Raw genomic sequence first — 21,255 nt, 5'->3', positions numbered from 1 at the left:
GTGTTGATGACTTCTACCTTTGCCTATGTCACAGCCTTTCATCCTGCTCCCTCTTCCTTTCCCCAGTCCCATCTCCCTCTACTCTCCTCCTCCCCCTCTCTGAGGTTTCCACGGCCTCCCCTCTGGGTGATGCTCCCAACCAGTGATGGAGCTCCATCCCAGGACACCCGCCCCCCACCCCCACCCCCGGCGTCTCTCTGGCCAGAGGCCTGCTACCACAACTCGGCCATGGGACACACAGTCTGAGTGCCCCAAGTTCGCCCACTCTCTTTTAGTTCCAAATCTTTCAGAAGCCTCTTCTCTTTCTGTGCCCTGCCCTTCTCGACCTACAAAAAAGAAGGAAAGGAAACATAAGTCACAGGACAAGTCCCCCTCCCTCCCACATGGTGTCCCTACCGATGTCATCTCCCCACTCACAACCTGTGTCTGACCTCTTCATTTATGTCACCCCATCCTTGTAGTTGGTAGATCTTGAATCGGCTGAATGATTGGCTCGAGCCAGTTCACCTCTCATTTGGACACCTGCTCCATGCTTATTCAGTGGAACTGTAATGGATACTACAATCACCTCCCAGAGCTGCAATGCCTTATTGCCTTTTACATGGCAGCTTGTGCTGTTCTCCAGGAATCTCATTTTACAGATATTTGTTCACCAACCCTTTGTGGGTTCCATTCTTTCTGTTGGAACTGGGCTGGCCCTTTAAGAGCTTCTGGTGGCGTTTGCACATGGGTCCATACAGACAATTTTAGAATGTGGATCCCATTTTGTACCACATTGGAAGCAGTTGACCTTCTGGGAACACTTGGAATATGCAGTTACAGTTTGCAATCTCTATCACCCTCCTGACACATCATCTACGCCTGCTGCCCTAGCTGCCCTCATTTAGCAATTTCGCCCTCCCCTCCATTTCTCCTCCTTTCTCCACCCTTTGTGGGACAGTGCTTTTTCGTCTAGTCATAGGCTCCTGATTGATAAGTTTCTTGTGGACCTTGATCTGTGCCTTCTTAAAGATGGTTCCCCTAATAATTTTAGTACCACACAGGGCACTTTCTCTCCCATTGATCTTTCACTCTCTTCCTCTCGCCTTCTTCTTTCCTTACACTGGTAGCCACATCATGACCTCTGTGACCACTTCCTGTTGATTCTTTTGTTCCCTTTCCACCTCCAGATGACCAGGTTACCCCCCCCCCCCCCCTACTAGGCTTTCCAACGTGCTGATTGGCCTCTATTTATGATTTATGTCCCAGCTCATGTTCACCTCTTCTTTGTTAGGTTCTATTGATGAAGTCGTCCATGATCCGTCCGATAAGATAATCCACACTGCCGGCATTGCCGTTTACGTTCGCCATTGGCCAGTTCCATGGCGGAGCATGACTGTTGCCAGCACCACCTCTGATCATTGTCACGTCTTGCATCATCTTAAGCAGCACCCTTCTTTCGTCAGTCTTATTACCTTTAAATGTCTATGTGCCCAAGCCCATTACTTCATCAAACAGAAGAGTGGGTGTGTTCAGAACATTTTGTCTCCTCTTTAGGTTTTCCTGTCCCCTCATCACAGTTTGGGCTCACTCTGCACCGTTTAGCAGGCTTTTTACAGCGCCGCCATCTTGTTGCAGTTTTCCCCAATCTTCGTAATACCTACGACACAGCTTGGCGTCATCACATCCTCCTTACATTCCATGAGTGGGGTCTGATGGGGCCTCCTCCCGACCTCTACTGACCAGTTCCTGTCCAACTGGTAGTTTAGAGTTTCGGTTGGCACCATTCTCAGCTTTCTGCAGACACAGGAGAATGGTTCCACAGGGTCCACATAACGTGTCTTTCTCTTTCTCATCGCTATTAATGGACTTGTGGCCTCTGCCAAACTGTTGGTCACCTCTGCTATGTACATGGCCGATTTCTGTAATTGGGCTAGCTCCCACTTGGTGGCCTCTGCGGAACGACAGTTCCAGGCTGCCATCAACACACTCTAGCATGGTTTTCAGTTCTCTCCCCTTAAGTCGAGGGTGCCATATATTTTGGTCTGTCCTGACTTAGAGCTCTACCTTGACGCCCAACACGTGACTGTGGTCCCCAAGTTCCGTTTCCTGGATCTTCTTTTCGACAACAAGCCTATTTGGTTGCCACAAATCCGTTATCTGAAGGTTGGCTATTTTCGTAAACTCAATGTCCTTCATGTCCTTTTCCACAAATTTTGAGGCAAGGATCATTCAACCCTTCCCCACCTTTACAGGGCATTAGTCCTGTCTCATCTGAAATATAGTTGTCAAGTTTATGGATGAGCTTCCCCGTCCACACTGCTCCTCTTGGACCTGGTTCACTATTGTGGTATCCGTTTAAGCCAATGTTGCCTTTTGCACCAGCCCTGATAATAGTCTTCTGGTTGATGCTGGGATCCCTCCCCTTTTGGTTCGGCAGTTGCAGTTTCTTGATTTCCTGTGTCAACGCTATATGCTCTTCCCCTGCTCATCCCTCATGTTCTATACTTTTCATGGCTTCAGGCCGTCACCCGCCTTCTGCCCGCCCTCAGGAGGAGGAGTACCAGTTGGGCTCCACCTTACTTCTCTCTGCCGTGATTTCCGTCTCCCCTCTTGTCCTCTTCCTCATGTTCTCTCCCAACCAATCCCGTTTGGTTAGGTCCTTGGCCCTGCATTCAGATGGATCTCTTCTGTGGTAAAAAAGCCTCCACTGATCCAGTGGTGTCCCACTGTTTGCTCCAAATTTTCTTATGGGAGTTTCAGGATGCCACTGTTTTTTACACCCATGGCCCTAAATCTGCTGATCATGTGGGATATGCCTTCATGTCTTCTGCTAGCATGGAACACCATCTCTTGGCTGCCATGTGGCATGTTTATTGCAGAACTGATGGCCATCTATCGGACCCTCTGGTTTATTAAATGGTCCTCCCCCACCTGAGTTTTGTTATGTACAGACTCAATGAGTGGCATTCAGGCTATTGCTCATTGTTTTTCCTGTCACCCCTTGGTCTCTGCCATCCATGACCTCCTTGCCGATCTTGGTGATGCTGCTTATTTATTTGATGTCCTTTGGGTTCCTGGCCATATAGGTATCTTGCATTATGAACTTGCTGATCGTCTGGTTGGCAGGGCAGCCACCTACCTCCCAATCTCCATGACACCTCCAGGGTCATATTTTTGGTTTACATCAAATCCCTTTTTGTTCGGTTGTGGGCCGACTCTTGGGTGGCTAGCACACTGTCTAATAAACTTTGGGCAATCAAGGAGACTTGCAATAAGACGTTCTTCCCTCTACCTTTCCCAGCGGTAATCTACTCCGCTTTGTAGTTGTGGGCCATCCCCTCATGGTGATCCGAATTTCACTGGACTGTCCCCAACTTTTGGCCCTTCACACTAAATATGCCCTCCCGCCTGCATTGTCCCGGTTGTTAGCAGACAACCCTTGCATAGTTACGTCTGTCCTCGGATTACTTCACAAAAGTGATTTGTCCTCTCAAGTTTAAGTCCTTGACTTTTCCTCTGCCCTTAGTTAGCATTGGCTTGATTATGGAGGCCTTAGTCTTGCCTCTAAACCGGCCACATTCCCCACACGTTTTCTATGCTTTTTGTCTGGTCTTTTCTGCAGTTTTGTTTCCACTTTCTTGTATTTTTTTTTCCTGGTATTGTCCCAGTTGTGTCGTGAACATGGTAGGGTGTGGGAATCGGGACGTCTCCGGTGGCGTTTCCCCCCACCCCTCTTCCTGCCGCTCTGACTTTTCGTTTACCTCTGTGTTTGCCCATTTGCTCTTCCCCTTGATTGAACTGCGCTGTTTGTGTTGCTTGTTCCTTGATTTTTGATGTCTTTGATAATGGAACCGATGACCTTGCTCTTTGGTCCCCTCCCCCCCAATCAACCAAACGCACACAACGTTACCAGTTAGAAACCTTTCAGTAATTAGTTTGTAACCAGTTCCAGGCGACTTGCCAGTGACTGCAGTTCCTCAGTTCTGAGGGAACGAGGTGTTTTCTCGATGGCGAGTGGACAAGATTTTAACATTAAATTGTTCTAGAAGCAAAACAAACGACTTGGAAGAGCACTTGAACGGAACGGATAGTTTGTTTTCTGTCGTAACCACTGCATTCATTAATTCGGTGAAAGACTTAGTACAGAGCCCAAGTTTCTACTGCACCACTACTTCATCAACTCATTATTAAACACTAAGAATTTCGTGTCGGCTGTTATGCAGTTTTCAAGTAACCCTGCAGTATTAATGATGGCAAAAATTTTTGCATAAATTTATATCGGTATATGTTGAGTGGCTTATATTTATGTTGGTAATTACTAGAGTTACGTTTTAGATGTTAGAATAAAGCGTTCTGGAGAGCTTTGCCGAGATTATTTTTCAGTTTTTGTGATGTTGGAATTCGTCAGAAATCTACCTATTGTGCTCGCTTTTTAGATTGCACCTATATTCGTTTGACAGGAAATCTCGCTCCACTGACGAGTACAAGTTTACAATGAGTTTACATCAATGTTAAGAGCTACATTACAAAGACCCTATCTGCAGAAGTGAGTGTTTGTGTTTGTGTTTGTGTTTGTGTGTGTGTGTGTGTGTGTGTGTGTGTGTGTGTGTGTGTGCTGAAAATTTCGCTCCTTTTAATTTATTTCCTGGTGTCGTGAGACGATGAAATTTATTCTTTTTGTTTTACGAAGTCAATCAAGTTTCCCAAATACTGTTTGCGTTTTAATTCCATCTCTACATACGCTTTTGTGTGGAAGATTGTAACCAATTTTATTTCAGCCACTAAACATGTAAGACTTCGCCGTCAGGTTCAAAGAACACATTCGGAATTCTTATTACTCAAACTACATTTTACATGCACTTACTCAACCAAAAACAAAAAGCAGAACGAATAGAAAATGCAATCAAAATTCTACATCGTGTACCCACATGAAGTGCAACGGATGTCTTGGAAGAACTCTAACTTTATATCCGCACAAAAGCGTAAGAACAGACGGAATATAAACACAAAAAATATTTGGAAATTATTGATTGCTTACAAGAAAAAAATAAATTTCAAAGCCTCACGACACCAGGAAATAAATTAAAAACAGCGAAATTCTTAACACACGCACATCTTTGCACAATACACGAAAAGATATGATACGAGTAATACGGTCTTCGTAACGCAGCTATTAACACTGGTTTTCCGCGAATGTAAATTGATTGTAAAGATGTACTCGTCAGTGGAGTAAGATTTCCTGTCAAACGAATATAGGTGCGAATGCCAAAGTGAGCACCACAGGTTAATTTATGACGAATCCCAACAGCACAAAAACTAAAAAACAGCCTTAGCAGAGCACTCCAGAACGCTTCATTCTAATATCTGAAACATAATAATTACCAACATAAACGAAAGCCATTCAACATATACCGTTATAAATTTATGCAACACTTTTTACCATCGTTAATATTGCAGGATTGTTTGGAAACGGCATAACAGCCGACCCGAGACTCGTAGTGTTTAAATAACGTGTTACTGAAGTAGTTGGCAGCAGAAACTTTAAAAGCTGTATGAAATAGATAGTGTCTTGAATATAGCTTATAAAATAAACATCGACAACAGTAAAATAAGGATAACGGAGTGTAAACGAATTAAATCAGGCGACGTTGGGAGAGATAGCCTAGGAAATGAGACACAAAATAGTAGTTCGGTTTTGCAATTTTGGCAGCAAAATCAGTGATGACGGCCGAAGCAGAGAGGATATAAAATGTAGCGATAGCAACAAAACAGTTTTTCACAAAGGGAAATTTGCTAACATCTAATTAACTTAAACTTAAGCGCTAGAAAGTTTTTCCTGGATGCAACTGTAAGAATGTTTAGCCTTGTACGGATGTGAAACGTACGATAAGCAGTTCAGACAACAAGAGAACAAGAGCTTTTTAAATGTGGTACTACAGAAGAATGCTAAAGATTAGATGGGTAAATCGCGTAAGTAATGTGGAGATCTGAATAGAACTCAGGAAGAAAGAAATTTACGGTACATCTTAATAATAAGAAGGGATCTGTTGACTGGACACATCTTGAGGTAGCAAGGAACCGTCATTATGGCAATGGAAAGAAGTTTGGAGGGTGTCTGCAGAGGGAACCCAAGGTTTGGATACAGTAAGCAGATTCAGATGGATGTAGGCTGCAGTAGCTGTCACGAGAAGAGAGTAGAATAGCATGGATACCCTCATCAAGCCAATCTTTGAGCCGAAGTCTAGAACAGCAACAACAACAACAACAGCGCCAGTCTGGATGAAGATCAAATCGTTTTTTTTCCAATGCTCAATCTGTACTTAAAAATTTTTTACACATTACACAATTTTTTGTCTTTGTAATGGTCTAAATAAGTAGCGTGATAAATGGGACTATCAATGCCTACATACTTTATGCAGTGGTTACTGAAGGGCGCGAAATATTCCTCGGTCATTATTACGTACTTACAGCACAACCGATTTCGATCACAGTAAAAATCCATCTGCGTCGCAACACCCCATTGAAATAGTAAGAGTATGTTGAACCATTGTCCTCCAATGTCTCAATTACCACGCGCTTGCGATCAAGTGCATCAGTATAGTGCAGAAAATTCCATAACGGATAAAAACGTTCGACAGTCTTACGATACAGACACATATCTTACGAAACAGATTCATGCATTCCCTGTTATCACTGATTAAGAAAACACCAAGATGACTCAATCGGCTGATACTTTTAAAATATTCGTTGGAGGACATCATGTCATGTGGAATTTGTCTGTCTTTAGAAATGGACACAATGTGTTGTATTACTATTAACAATTACACTATCAGACGTACTAAAAGTTCTTTGTAAAACTAGAAGGATCGCCTGCATTACTTCAGGTACTTTAATTAGTGACCGTCAGATATGACTGTCTTTTCACACCATGGTTAGCCGATGAAATTACTATCGATGTATTTGTGAGTGAATACAAGAAAAAAAAGTGAGAGGTGTGATAAATGCGGGAGGAACAACTGTTTATATGCCTCTATATAAGCTCCAATACTCTTAGTTCGGAAGCAAGTCACGAAGTGCTCATGAATTGTCCGGGAAATTCCGAGGAACAACCCACAAGTTATACGCATCGTTCCGCGGTGAATCTCATTTGCACTAGAGGGTAAATATGTATAATGCTGCCCAACCAGGACTCTGCAATATTTTGAGAATCGCCTTTACTTGTCAGTGCTCAGTTTTAGTTTCAATAGTATTATGCTATGGGTCATTACTGGTGGTACAACGTGTCTTCTCTTTATTCTCTGTTTATTCTGCCAATCCTCCCTGTTTTTTTTTTCTGCACTGGTGATCCAAGTGCAAGCCCTATTATAATCTTCAACTAGTCTCTGGATCCATACTGCAAAACTATGTTTCCTTTTTTCCATATACTGATTCACACTGAAAAAAACCCATCGTCATTTCTGCTGTAATGCAATTTTAATGTTATTATATTTGTTATATAAAATTAGTGAAAATATACCATTGGAGCAACATTTCCTCCCCTCCCCCTTCCTTCCTTGTTTCTCTCCATGCCTTCATGCTGCCCTTTCCCAACCTCTGCCCACTTTCCTACATACCTCCGGCCTGTCCCTCCCCCCTTCCAAGTAATTCAGCATCTGTCTTCATCTGACCCCTACCTGCCCTTGGTGCCGACTCCCCCCCCCCCCCCCCCCCCCAGTCACTCTCCCTTGCTCCTACTCATCCACAGTCCACCCTGACACAGTTGGAAAGATTGCTATTTTGTGATATGTTTTGTCTTTGACATGACCCATCTGCGGTCTGAATAGGTTGAAGCTTGCTTTGTTTGGAAAATTATAATTGCATTGCTTTCTGTCTATGGAATATTTTGACATTGTGCGTACTTGCCTAATGTGCTGTACGATCTTTGTATACGTCTCATGACAAGTCTTGACTCATAACATATTTTATGTTTTATTTGTTCATTGGAAATATGACGCTTGTTGTAAATAAATAAGGAAAAATTACCAGATATAATGTGGTAGGAAAATTTGCGTTGTTGTGTGTATTACAAAAGCCATGTCTTGGTTTGCCTCATTCTTTGACACGTACGCCATCTGGTACCAAGTCGATATAATACGGTCCTCGAGTCTGCTGTCTTCAGTCTGACATGGAAAGTCTCCGAATAACATCTTCTGCAAATACGCCTAACGGCATTTGTACATCAGATTGAACGCTTTTCTTGTATTGCTCACTTGTACGAGCTTTCCTAAGCATTTTGTAAGTACTTGTACTTATTATATACTTCCGTTTCTGATGTTACATTGGCATTATAATTACTATATTAGCTTTTCTAATTTGTCTTTTGTGTAAATTTTTCCACAATTATCTAGTGATGATGAGTCGTCATAAATAAACTTTTAGCGATCAAGACATTGCCATGGAATTACTACACGCCAAGTCTGGACGCTCACATACCTTACAAATGGAAGATTTCATCAGTCAAAACGGAATGTTTCCTTTTTATTTGTGTATTTGTTGTGAAAGACAAAATTACTTTTAGACGGAGAGAGAATACACTGGAACCATCGCCGAGGGAACAGTAGACGGAGAGGAGGCAGTGATTTATTCCTGAGAAAGTTTTTATGGAATTAACTGGGACCATTAACCACTGGATTGATGTGAATTTGAGTTATGATTGTCTTCTCTGCGAAGGACGCTGTATATCACGCCATCCTACACTGTTAAAGTGTCCCCCAGTGACGGAAACAGCACTAACAAGACGTAAAGTACTCTCCTGGCCTCCAAATTCCCCGGACCGTGACCCAACTTAAAAATTTGGGAGGGAACGTCGATCGGCGTGTTAGCTGTATGAATTCCTTCTTAGCACACTTTTCTACAGCTGTGGTGAGCACTGCAGACAGAAGGACTGCTGCAGATCACAGAAAAGACACGTCAGCATTTGGCTGTGTGCCAGAAACAGATGTGTCACGCAGGACACTAACAGGTTCACAGTAAAGTGACTGGAGAGCACATTAAGTATTCTTAAAACAGAAAATACGCTGTATTTGCCACTGGACTGAACACTTTCTCTCTACCGCGCGGCCTACAGGCAGAGAAACCACTATAGCAAAAAAATCAGCTTGTCAAGAACTGGAAAAGTAACAGAATGAAAGGAATGCAGCTTACAGTCTATTTTATTTTGCTATGCGAGAATGCTAAAATCCGTACTCACATCAGGCCACATCTTCGCTGTCAGAGTAACCGACTGCTGGAACACCTGGGTCTGGAATCGACCCCGGGCCACAGACTCTTCATCGCCTGGAACAGAAAGCACGTACTTTAGCTACACAGGGGACCAGTCTTCGACAGTGGGCGCGCGCGCAACTGACGCAGCAAATTTATGAGCGCCTTTTAAGCAGTCTGTGCGTCACTGAAGCATTAACGGGTGGATGCATACGTACAAAGGACTGCAGGTTAAAGAAACGTTAAACTTAAATCTAAAATCCACCAAACATTACCGTGTTATTTTAAGTTCTTATTTTAAGTTCCACATTATAATCTCAGACTTTGCAAGAGCAAATGTTCAAAATGTGTGTGAAATCTTATGGGACTTAACTGCTAAGGTCATCAGTCTCTAAGCTTACACACTACTTAACCTAAATTATCCTAAGGACAAACACACATACCCATGCCAGGACTCGAACCTCCGCCGGGACCAGCCGCACAGTCCATGACTGGAGCGCCCTAGACCGCTCGGCGAATCCCGCGCGGCTTGCAAGATAATTTTGAAGGTAGTAAGAAATATAAGATTTTACTTTTCTAATTATTTCCCTTTTTTTAACTGTTCCAGCCATTGCAGTTAAGGTTCGTATGGTATTTCCAAACCGTTCCATTCAAATGATAGCTCATTAATAGAAAATGACCGTCACTTTCCTCATTCTCTCTTAGTTATTAGTAATTTGGAATTAAAATCTGATGAAGGCACGTTATCATGATTATTATTCATTGTATTCAGTCATGGTCTATTTAGTGTAACATAAGGTTCCATAATGGAGAGGCGTGTTATGATAGTGTTACGAAAAGAATTAATATCCAACAACATTAAATGCAAAAAAAAAAAAAAAAAAAAAAAAAAAAAAAAAAAAAAAAAGTGTTGGAAGCAGTAAATTACAAGTATGCTTTAATCTCAGGCAGTATCTGCTAATATATTTGAAGAAATGGCGACTTTACACCTTTCGTAATAAGTTCCCCCATAGATTCTCTCTCCAAATGCTACTGACCAAACTGTTTGCATAGTCTTAAACGAAATGAATATGAACACTGTACACAGAATAACAACGGAGTGTAATCTAGGCTTGTAAGACAAAGTGATGGAAGATGTGAGGACGTGTAACAAATGGTTCAAATGGCTCTGAGCACTATGGGACTCAACTGCTGAGGTCATTAGTCCCCTAGAACTTAGAACTAGTTAAACCTAACTAACCTAAGGACATCACAAACATCCATGCCCGAGGCAGGATTCGAACCTGCGACCGTAGCGGTCTTGCGGTTCCAGACTGCAGCGCCTTTAACCGCACGGCCACTTCGGCCGGCTTACACCTACTCCTAAATCTCTGGGAGCGTCTCTAGCGATGCTTGTGTTCTACAGTGTTTCCTGCTGTTGTCGCGCACTCGTATTCCGAGAACCCGTATTCCGAGAACTCTTATTCCGAGAACTCTTATTCCGAGAACTCTTATTCCGAGAACTCTTATTCCGAGAACTCTTATTCCGAGAACTCGTATTCCGAGAACTCGTATTCCGAGAACTCGTATTCCGAGAACTCGTATTCCGAGAACGCGGAAGTACTTACACCGTAATGCACTCGTGGACACGGCGCTATGAAATACGACGCCACACTTTTGACTCGCCCCCTGCATTTAGAAATAGTCATTTTTTTGTTAGCAGGAGGTCGCGAGACCTCGGCAAGCAGCACTGTGAAGATAATCCACTTTAACCGGGCGCAGATGAAGCAGAAGCAGAAGTAGGCGCCTCCGTGGTCGCGCCGTTCCGGTTCGGCGCTTTCGCTTTCGGCGACTTTGTGGGTCACTGGGGAACACTGTCAGCGGGACACTGCCCTCCCAGCTTTCACGTTGTACTGCATAGGCGGCGGCTGCTGCCACACGCGGCCACTTCCGCCGATAGCCGGCTCCCCTAGAGAAATACTCGCGACACCACCCTGCAGCCAGCGAGGTCACCACAAACTACACGACACCGCCCAATGGCCTGCTTACAATACCCGACGTGGTGTGGCGTTAGGATCGAGCATTGCCGGTTGTCTCCCAATTTACACACCACTGGGCCACAACTTTTTTCGCTTCCAGCTATTTATGATAGGATTTTGACGCTTGATAAGAAAGGCTAACGAAACAATACTGGAAATTTGTGTCAGTCGGGATTGAGCTCGTATTTTTGTTTTTCGTGAGCAGTCACCTTTAACGTTAGACTATTTGAGCGCGCCCTCGAGCCAGTTTCAAACCTGGAGGCATGTGTTTAAGGCGACTGTACGCCAAAAGTAGGAAATACTGAATTAGGCCGTGCTTGGCACAAACTTTCGTTATCACGACAACTAAAGTAGGGATTTTGATAGCTCTTTAATTAATACGCTGATTCACTGCGAAGGTTAACTTCATTCCCACTTGGCCCAATCATTTAAAATTTCCGCGCATGTAATGCAGTTGATCACAACAAGTGTCATTATGACTGACGACGCTACATTTCAACTGAAAAGAATGGAAAACAAAAATAACAAAAGTAAAACTAATTTTAATTTTTTAAAGAAAGGAAGATTACGGTGACCATTCTGTCGACCACTAGACATGGACAACAAACTCGGATTGGGGAGGAACGGATATGGGAATCAGAGGGAACCATCCCAATGTTCGCCTTTAGCGATTGGAACACCCACGAAACATTTAAATCTGGATGGCTTGAGGTGTACGAGGTGCGACAATAAAGTAATGAGACTGATTTTCTTTGCAAGATGTGGCAACCCTGCAGGCTTTTGTAGGGACAATATCTTTGACTGCTTCTAGTCAAAGCGGCTCATCGATGCAACTGCTCAGTCGTGAGTTGTGCTGTAATAAGTTAACACATGTTTGTGTCTCTCGTCACGGAAATGGATCCGCATAATATTGGGCAACGGTAGGCCATTCCTTTTTGCGTTAAATTGAGTGAAACCGATGACAACTTGTGGTAAGCTTCAGAGGGCTTTTGAGGAGGAGGTTATACCAAGAGCGCAAGTTTTTCGTTGGCATAAAATGTTTAGTGAAGACAGAACGAGTGTTGAAGATGAAGACCGCAGTGGACGACCATCATCCTCACGGACGGATGTCAACTTGGCCAGGGTGCGTGAACTCGTACGATCTGATCGAAGATTAACCGTGAAAATGATTGCAGAAGAACTGAACATAAATCGAGAAACGGTTTGTCTAATAATAACTGAAGATTCTGCATCACGATAATGCGCCATACCATACTGCTCCATCAGTACAGCAATTTTTAACCTCAAAACAAATTTCAGTACTACCACAGCCACCTTATTCATCAGATATCGCTCCGTGCGACTTTTTTCTATTTCCAAGAGTCAAAACGACCATCAGGGGAGACCATTTTCAAACAACACAAGATGTCCTAAAAGCTGTGACGAGGGTCTTGGAGGATATTACAGAAGATGAGTTCCAGAAGTGTTATCATCAATGGCAGAAGCGCTGGAAAAAGTGCGTGCAATCAGAAGGGAACTACTTTGAAGGAGACAACACTAAACTTGACTAAAACGGTAAGCAACATTTTTTTCATATCAGTCTCATTATTGTCGCACCTCGTATTTGTGCCGCAGCTCTTACGAATGCGACTCCTGTGTTATAAGGAATGCAACACCTCGCCCAGTATTTATAAACAGTGCGCGACAAAATAAATGAAGCTCTCAGAAGGGGAGGAGAAAAGTAAATGAAACTTCAGGGGGTTGAGATGGTACGTGATGATATTTCACGGATTAGAAAATCGAGTCACTTTTACAAACAACTTGGCCGCATGAATCCACTTATCGATATGAAGCTGTACTCCCTCTGACGTGGATCCATGCACTGACCTGCTTGGGAAATGTATCAAAGCCGTTGCATCCTCTCCTGAGGCAAACCGGCCAACAACTCTTGTAAATGGTCCCTGGTATCCTGCATACTGACTCGGGGATGGGGTTAACGTCCGAGCTGGTTTCAAACTGTTCTGTCGGGGACAGATCTGTGGATCTTACTGGCCACAGAGTACCTCAACATCACGCAGGCAGCTCATACGGCCATTTGCCATGTGTGGACGAGCACTGTCCTGTTGGAAAATGGCATCACCATTCAGGCAGGTGAGAGGGCAACACATGAAGATGCAGGATGTCCGTAACGCTCTGTTGTGGCATCAAAGTTCCCTCAGTCACTACCAGCGGCGACCTGAAGTCATAACCGATGGCTCCCCACACCACGACGCATAGAGTAACACGCCGTACCTCTCCAAAACATTAGAAGAATGGAATGTCTCCACAAGTCACTACCTTATATCGCAAAGATGGTCATCCGCGGTAGCGCAGAACCGCGATTCACCACTGAACACAGTGCAGCTTCGCTCGTCAGCGTCCGGGCTTCCCGCTCACTGCACCACTCCAATACAAGGTGATAAGGGCAGCCTACGCATCGGACGATAATTCACTTGTTAAGCTGCTGCTAGTCTCCGATCAGTGGTGCGGGATGACACAGAGTTGCAGCGAGTCCATTTCTTGGTCTCGAATGGCAGGTGCAGATGTGAACTCGTTACTATGGGCTCGGTCAACAGCACGACGATTCTTCATTGTGGTGCTTACACGTGGTCGACCAGAACCTTGACTGTGAGTACGTCTGCCTTATGTTCCCGTGCAGTCCAACATCCGGCCACTGTCACATGAAAAGCCCAATAAATCTAGATATCGGACCATTCCACTAACCAGCTAAATGGAGACCCACAATGAGGGCGCTATTAAAATCTGTCAAGTGCTAATAACGCTGTCTCACACGAGTTCGTGGCATCTCCGTGTCCTTCACGGCGATCACACATCATCTGACGCTGTTCACGCTCCTTATACACTGAGGTGAGAAAGTCATAGTATATGCACATATACAGGGTAGTCCATTGATCGTGACCGGGCCAAATATCTCACGAAATAAGCGTCAAACGAAAAAACTACAAAGCACGAAACTTCTCTAGCTTGAAGGGGGAAACCAGATGGTGCTATGGTTGGCCCGCTAGATAGCGCTGCCATAGGTTAAACGGATATCAACTGCGTTTTTTTAAAAATAGGAATCCCCATTTTTATTATATATTCGTGTAGTATGTAAAGAAATATGATTGTTTAAGTGTGGCCACTTTTTTCGCTTTGTGATAGATGGTGCTGTAATAGTCACAAACATATGGGTCACAATTTTAGACGAACAGTTGGTTACAGCTAGGTTTTTTAAATTAAAATACAGAACGTAGGTACGTTTGAACATTTTATTTAGGTTGTTCCAATGTGATACATATATCTTTGCGAAATTGTCATTTCTGAGAACACATGCTGTTACAGCGTGATTACCTGTAAACACCCCATTAATGCAATATATGCTCAAAATGATGTCCGTCAACCTCAATGCATTTGGTATTACGTGTAACGACATTCCTCTCAACAGCGAGTAGTTCGCCTTCCGTAATGTTCGCACATGAATTGACAATGCGCTGACGCATGTTGTCAGGCGCTGTCGGTGGATCACGATAGCAAATATCCTTCAACTTTCCCCACAGAAAGAAATCCGGGGATGTCAGATCCGGTGAAGGTGCGGGCCATGGTATGGTGCTTCGACGACCAATCCACCTGTCATGAAATATGCTATTCATTACCGCTTCAACCGCACGCGAGCTATGTGCCGGACATCTATCATGTTGGAAGTACATCGCCATTCCGTCATGCAGTGAAACATCTTGAAGTAACATCGGTAGAACATTACGTAGGAAATCAGCATACACTGCACCATTTAGATTGCCGTCGATAAAATGGGGGTCAATTATCCTTCCTCCCATAATGCCGCACCATACATTAACCCGCCAAGGTCGCTGATGTTCCGCTTGTAGCAGCCATCGTGGATTTTCCGTTGCCCAGTAGTGCATATTATGTCGGTTTACGTTACCGCTGTTGGTGAATAAAGCTTCGTTGCTAAATAGAACGCGTGCAAAAAATCTCTCATCGTCCCGTAATTTCTCTTGTGCCCAGTGGTAGAACTGTAGACGGCGTTCAAAGTCGTCGCCATGCAATTCCTGGTGCATAGAAATATAGCACGGGTGTAATCGATATCGATGTTTTTGAGATTCCCGATTCTCGCGCAATTTGTCTGCTACTGATGTGCAGATTAGCCGCGACAGCAGCTGAAACATCTACTTGGGCATCATCATTTGCTGCAGGTCGTGGTTGACGTTTCACATGTGGCTGAACACTTCCTGTTTCCTTAAATAATGTAACTATCCGGCGAACGATCCGGACACTTGGATTATGTCGTCCAGGATACCGGGCAGCATACATAGCACACGCCCGTTGGGCATTTTGATCACAATAGCCATACATCAACACGATATCGACCTTTTCCGCAATTGGTAAACGCTCCATTTTAACACGGGTAATGTATCACGAAGCAAATACCGTTCGCAGTGGCGGAATGTTACATGAGACCACGTACTTATACGTTTGTGACTATTACAGCGCCATCTATCACAAAGCGAAAAAAGTGGTCAAACTAAAACATTCATATTTCTTTACGTACTACACGAATATATAATAAAAACTGGGGGTTCCTACATAAAAAGACGCAGTTGATATCCGTTTGACCTATGGCAGCGCCATGTAGCGGGCCAGCCATAGCGCCATCAGGTTTCCCCCTTCAAGCTAGACGAGTTTCGTTCTTTGTAGTTTTTTCGTTTGATGCTTATTTCGTGAGATATTTGGCCCGGTCACTATCAATGGAGCACCCTGTATAAGTGGTGGTAGTATCGCGTATACAAAGTATAAAAGGGGAGTACATTGGCGGGTCAGTCCTTTGCACTCAGGTTATTCATGTGAAAAGGTTTCCGGCCTGACTGTGGTCGCACGACGGGAATTAACAGACTTTGAACGCGGAATGGTAGTTTGAGCAGACGCATGGGACATTCCATTTCGGAAATCGTTAGGAAATTCAGTAATCTAAGATCCATAGAGTCAAAAGTATGCCGAGAATACCGAAATTCGGGCATTACCTCTCACGATGGACAATGCAGTAGATGACGGCCTTCGTTTAACGACCGAGAGCAGCGGCGTTTGGGTAGAGTTGTCAGTGCTGTCAACACTGAGTGAAATAACCACAGAAATCAGTGTGAGACATACGACGAAAAGTATCCGTTAGGTCCGTGTGGTGAAATTTGGCGTTAATGGCTATGACAGCAGCGGCCGACGCGGGTGCCTTTGCTAACATCACGACATCGCCTGCAGCGCCTCTCCTGGGCTCGTGACCATATCGGTTCAGATGAGTTCCGATTTCAGTTGGTGAAGAGCTAATGGTAGCGTTAGAGTGTGGCGCAGACCCTACCAAGCCAAGGAACCAACTTTTCAACAAGGTACTGTGCAAGCTGGGTGGCTCCATAATGATTTGGGCTGTGTTTACATGGAATGTACTAGGTCCCCTCTAGAACGGAACCGGTAATTGACTGGAAATGGTTATGTTCGGCTACTTGGAGACCACTGGCAACCATTCAACAATGGGTTTTTTTCAGATGACATTGCGCCATGTCACTGAGCCACAATTATTCGCGACTGGGTTGAAGAACATTCTGGACAATTTGAGCAAATGATTTGGGCAACCAGATCGCCCGACATGAATCCCACCGAATATTTTTGGGACGTAATCGAGAGGTCAGTTCGTCCACAATAATTCCTGTTCTGGCAACAGTTTTGTTATTATAGACGTTTATAGAGGCAGCATGGTTCAATATTTCTGCAAGGGATTTCCAACGACTTGTTGAGTCGCTACACTATGCCGTGCAAAAGGAGGTTCGACACGATGTTAGGAGAAATCGCACAACTTTGTCACCTCGGTGTATACTCTACAAGATCTGTTAACAAAACCAAACACGAACAACACTAATTCATTCTGGTGGCCGTTCTACATGTCACATAGAATTGCAGCTCTAATCATTTTTGTACCCGCCGATGGTGTGTACTTGCACGATGTTCCTTTGACATCCGACCATGTCTTCTGGGAGCTACAGTTTTTTGTTTCAGTATATTTGCTGCAGGCGCCCACTGGTATCTGCCGCCTAGAATTTTGCCTCCCCCGTTCGGGGCAATGTTGCACGTGCCCAAATTTATAGATAACCGATAGAATTCCAGAAATCCGAATTTTGTTTCGTAGCTACCTGGGATAGGTAGCTTCAAGTAGCTTATAATCAACCAATTACATACCTTACATGCTTACGCATCTCTCATCGAGACACTATACTTTTAACGTAACTTCTGTAGTAGCTCTATATTGTGAACTGAAGAGCTCCCTCTCACTGCTGTTTTCGACACTTGTTTTACCGTCAAACTTTTACCAAAAATGTATAAAAGTCCCTTAGCTATATACAGAGTAAATTGTGAACTGACATTCAACATATGGAAGATTGCCTTCATCTTCCTTGGTAGGAAGTAAGCGAAGTGAAAACCCCCACTGCAGTATTTTCTTCCGTAAGTACACACTACGCTTGCTAACGATGGCTGATGCCGTCACCACCATTTCATCGCGGAAATGTGACTCATTCACAAAACAAGACGCCTCAAATAAGGACGGACAAGATCGTGGAAGTAAACAAGTTTCGTCTCGCGCTTGTTGGAAAAAGCGCATAGGCAATAGGCATTCGCCTGAAGTGATTTGGGAAAATAAAGTAAAAAGCACATAGATTTGTCACCAGCTCTTGCCAAATAATACAAATAATAGTCCAGTGTGTCAGTTGGTCTGCCAGGCAGAGGTGTAACGACTGTGGTGAAAGTGAATGTATTCCAATGAAGTACGTTCCACCTACATGGCTGTGAATATATTCGAATGAAGTATGTTCCTTCCAGCTACCTGGCACTTTCTGGTGTCGTGAACGGTCTGTTCGCTATGTGACAACTCATCAGTATGGAGTTATTTTGGAGTGCAGAAAAAGATACAGTTTGATAAGAGGTTCAGAGGACTCACGGTGTGATATAATTCGTCGTCTGCCGACTGTTCCGCATAACAGATCAGCTGCATGTACAAGGTCGATTACTGACTGAGTAGATCATGTCTTTCGCTAATAACCTAAATTTACGTAAAATTTCTGCTAATTTTCGTTTACACACAACTTTGTTCTAACAATACACAAACTTTTCTTGTTATTTTCTGATTTTCGTGACACCAGATATACAACATATTTATTCGATTTGTTCGTATGGCTATCTCTGAATGAATTCAATGAACAGTCCCAATCTCAGTTTTGTGCACACACCAAATTGTATATACAGTTATTGAAAATAGGAAGCTCACAGTTCGTAGTGAAATTATAGGTTTAGTTGCAGACACCTTCTGATCACTCATACCTGGTAAGTGGTGATTAACAAGGATTGTAGTGTGTTATTTTGATTGCGTTGTATATAGGAATGATAGTGCTATCGCACGGGGCTGGTGTCAAAATATCTCGCCACAGGCAATCGGATACAAGTAAACGACTACATTATAATTAATAGTGATTTCATTAAGAGTATCACGTTAATACATGAATGACTTTATAAACATGCGTCACAGGAAGATTTCAATATTATAAACAAGTATTATTCAAAAAATGCAAGCGAATAGCAATCAGGATTTTTTTTACAATTTTTGTAGGAGAACGGTAGTTATTATTATTTTTAAATGCTACCCGTATTCTCACTGTATTGAAAACTCAGTTCAGTCAATAGATTAGAAATAGTGATTCAAAGCCAATAAACTAACATTCTTCGAGGAACATCATTTAAAATTGAAATCTGTTTCTTTCGATCTTGTGTTTGGCCAGAAATAATATTAAACAAATACTTCTTCACCCATAAAAGAAGTTTTAAACACAGCCGCTTCAGACGCAAGAGGACTTTTTGTTAAGCTCTTATGAATCAGTTTGTTTTGTTTACGAAATAAACACACATCAATTTGACAATTTCTTTAAATCAATGAGTTGATAGTAAACAAGCCAGTAATTAGTAATCAGTGCCCTTGTGGGCTTTCTACACGGGACTACGCAGTGGAGCTCAAGATAATGTATTTTCAATTATTGTGCGAAACAACATTCACGCACTTGCAGACTCTGTGAGATATATTTCCACACGCTAAAAATGTGTCCGAGCTGGTCAAGAACATTACAACTGGCTGGTTTTCTTTTCACAGTTATAGAGACTTTGAGAATTTGCTCCGTAATAAACCGCAATGTTCTGGATAAGTTGATTAGAAAATGTCAAGTAAACAACCGTACATCTATAGGTTTGGAAGAAACCTTACTGTACGGTACACTGAAATGTATTACCCAATGGTTCGCAGGACACAGAGGTAGACACAAAATATTTCAAAAGTTGCTAGAGAAGCACGATCACAATGCTTTTTGTAGTTCTCGTTCTAATCTGTTAAATCTCGACGTGATCGGTTCAAAAATGTCACAGCCGCTTTGTAGCCCCCAAGGCCCTACATCCACCTCGCTCAATACGCGAATGGAATAGGAAAGAAAATCGATAGTGCTGATATGATGTACCCTTCGGTACATGCTGTAAGTGGCTTGCGGAGTATACAGGATGGAGAAAAACAGCGTGATAAAAGGTTCGAGTAGGGTAGGAAAACTTTAATTCCTATACATGATTGGTTGCGCTAGACGTGAATTTTCTGTGAAGTTTACCGGGTAAAGCAAGACTTTTAAATCAGCTACGCTAAAAGTACAGTAAGGCCATTAATTTAAGATAATAAGTTGTATTGAAGTTAAGTTATTCGAAAAGCACTACCGTACGGTGCAGTGTTATTAAAAATTAAATCTAACAAGTAAGACTCATACGTTTTAATTTTTGCTAATGTATAGAGAGCATAAACAAACTTTTATTCTGACAAGTACAGTAGATCTGTAAGTGCGAACTAGCACATTACTGAAAAATTAAACAGAAACTAAATCTGAAACACGCTTTTTGCTGAAAACACATTTTTATAACAAATGCTCGAAATTGCTACCTCCAACGTTGGTACGAAGTTGCACCTAAGAAATGACTGGCGCACCGTCTCGAAAATGTAGGGCACGTCGCGAACGATTATACTGGGCACAACCAGTTTGCATCTGGTGTGTGATATATCAATTTCGACATAGGTGTGGGCGTAGACTCACAATGCACGCTTAGAAATGTCGTATCACGTAAGGTTTTCGAGATTTTCGGGGTATTTAAAATGACATACTTTTTTACATTTTCACTCATTTTCGTTACTTTATTTCTTTATTTATTCATAATATAAAAGTTAAATAATGTGTTACAGAGTGTCAATTTTAAAAAGAGTTAGTAGGAGGCAGATGAGTTTCATTTGCCAGAATGTTTTGAGTTGGTGTTATCTGTTTGTATTAAGGTGGTTTGTATTAAGGTGGTCGTACGTTTCTGCATGTCCCTCATTGCAGCGATTACAAGTTAATTTTCATCTTTTGTGCGTTTCAGTTGCTGTGGCATTTGAGTTTTTCTTGACCTATTTTATTTACCTTTGCTATGCTGTTTGCAATGCCATGTCAGACGCAAGCAGTTAGATGTATTTTTTGGTGTTATAATGTTGTTATGTGTGTTTGTAGAACAGCCAAGACAACAAAAACCACAAGAATGTGACGGAATGGAATATGTGACAAATGCATATTACAGGAAAGAACACTGTTAAGTGCAAACCATTAGTTGTGGCAATTAAAGTCATGTTGCCCTTTCTTTCTATTAAGTGAGGCCTGACGATGAAATTTTGCAAAGGCTCTTGACAGAGAGAGTGAAGCTTTCAAACAAATGTCTTGCCCAATATCAGTGAATCCAAGTCAAACGAAGCAGTTTTTATCGGATAACAATTCAGAAAATTATTGATCGATGAAACCTTTCTTGCTAAATTCACAAATGTAGAATTATGTGCTTGGGCTTCGTTCCGAGTAATTATAAGTGACTTTTTGGGCAACAGAAGAGAATTATTAGTGGC

The 21,255-nt window shown here is 42.8% G+C and overlaps 1 protein-coding gene across 1 annotated transcript in view; it reads right to left on the bottom strand.

Annotated features, from left to right (window-relative positions):
- The window catches only part of LOC124615531, a 167,819-nt gene that overhangs the window by 82,293 nt on the left and 64,271 nt on the right, over positions 1-21,255 (bottom strand). The window contains exon 2 of the mRNA XM_047143493.1: positions 9,212-9,297. Coding sequence (XP_046999449.1) covers positions 9,212-9,223 — 12 coding nt within the window. The 5' untranslated portion in view covers positions 9,224-9,297. The remainder of the gene's footprint in view (positions 1-9,211; positions 9,298-21,255) is intronic.

Source organism: Schistocerca americana, chromosome 5 (assembly GCF_021461395.2).
Source record: "Schistocerca americana isolate TAMUIC-IGC-003095 chromosome 5, iqSchAmer2.1, whole genome shotgun sequence".
Classification (NCBI taxonomy): Eukaryota; Metazoa; Arthropoda; class Insecta; order Orthoptera; family Acrididae; genus Schistocerca; species Schistocerca americana.
Note: the sequence above shows the minus strand (reverse complement) of the source record. Positions and strands in the feature narration are given on the sequence as shown.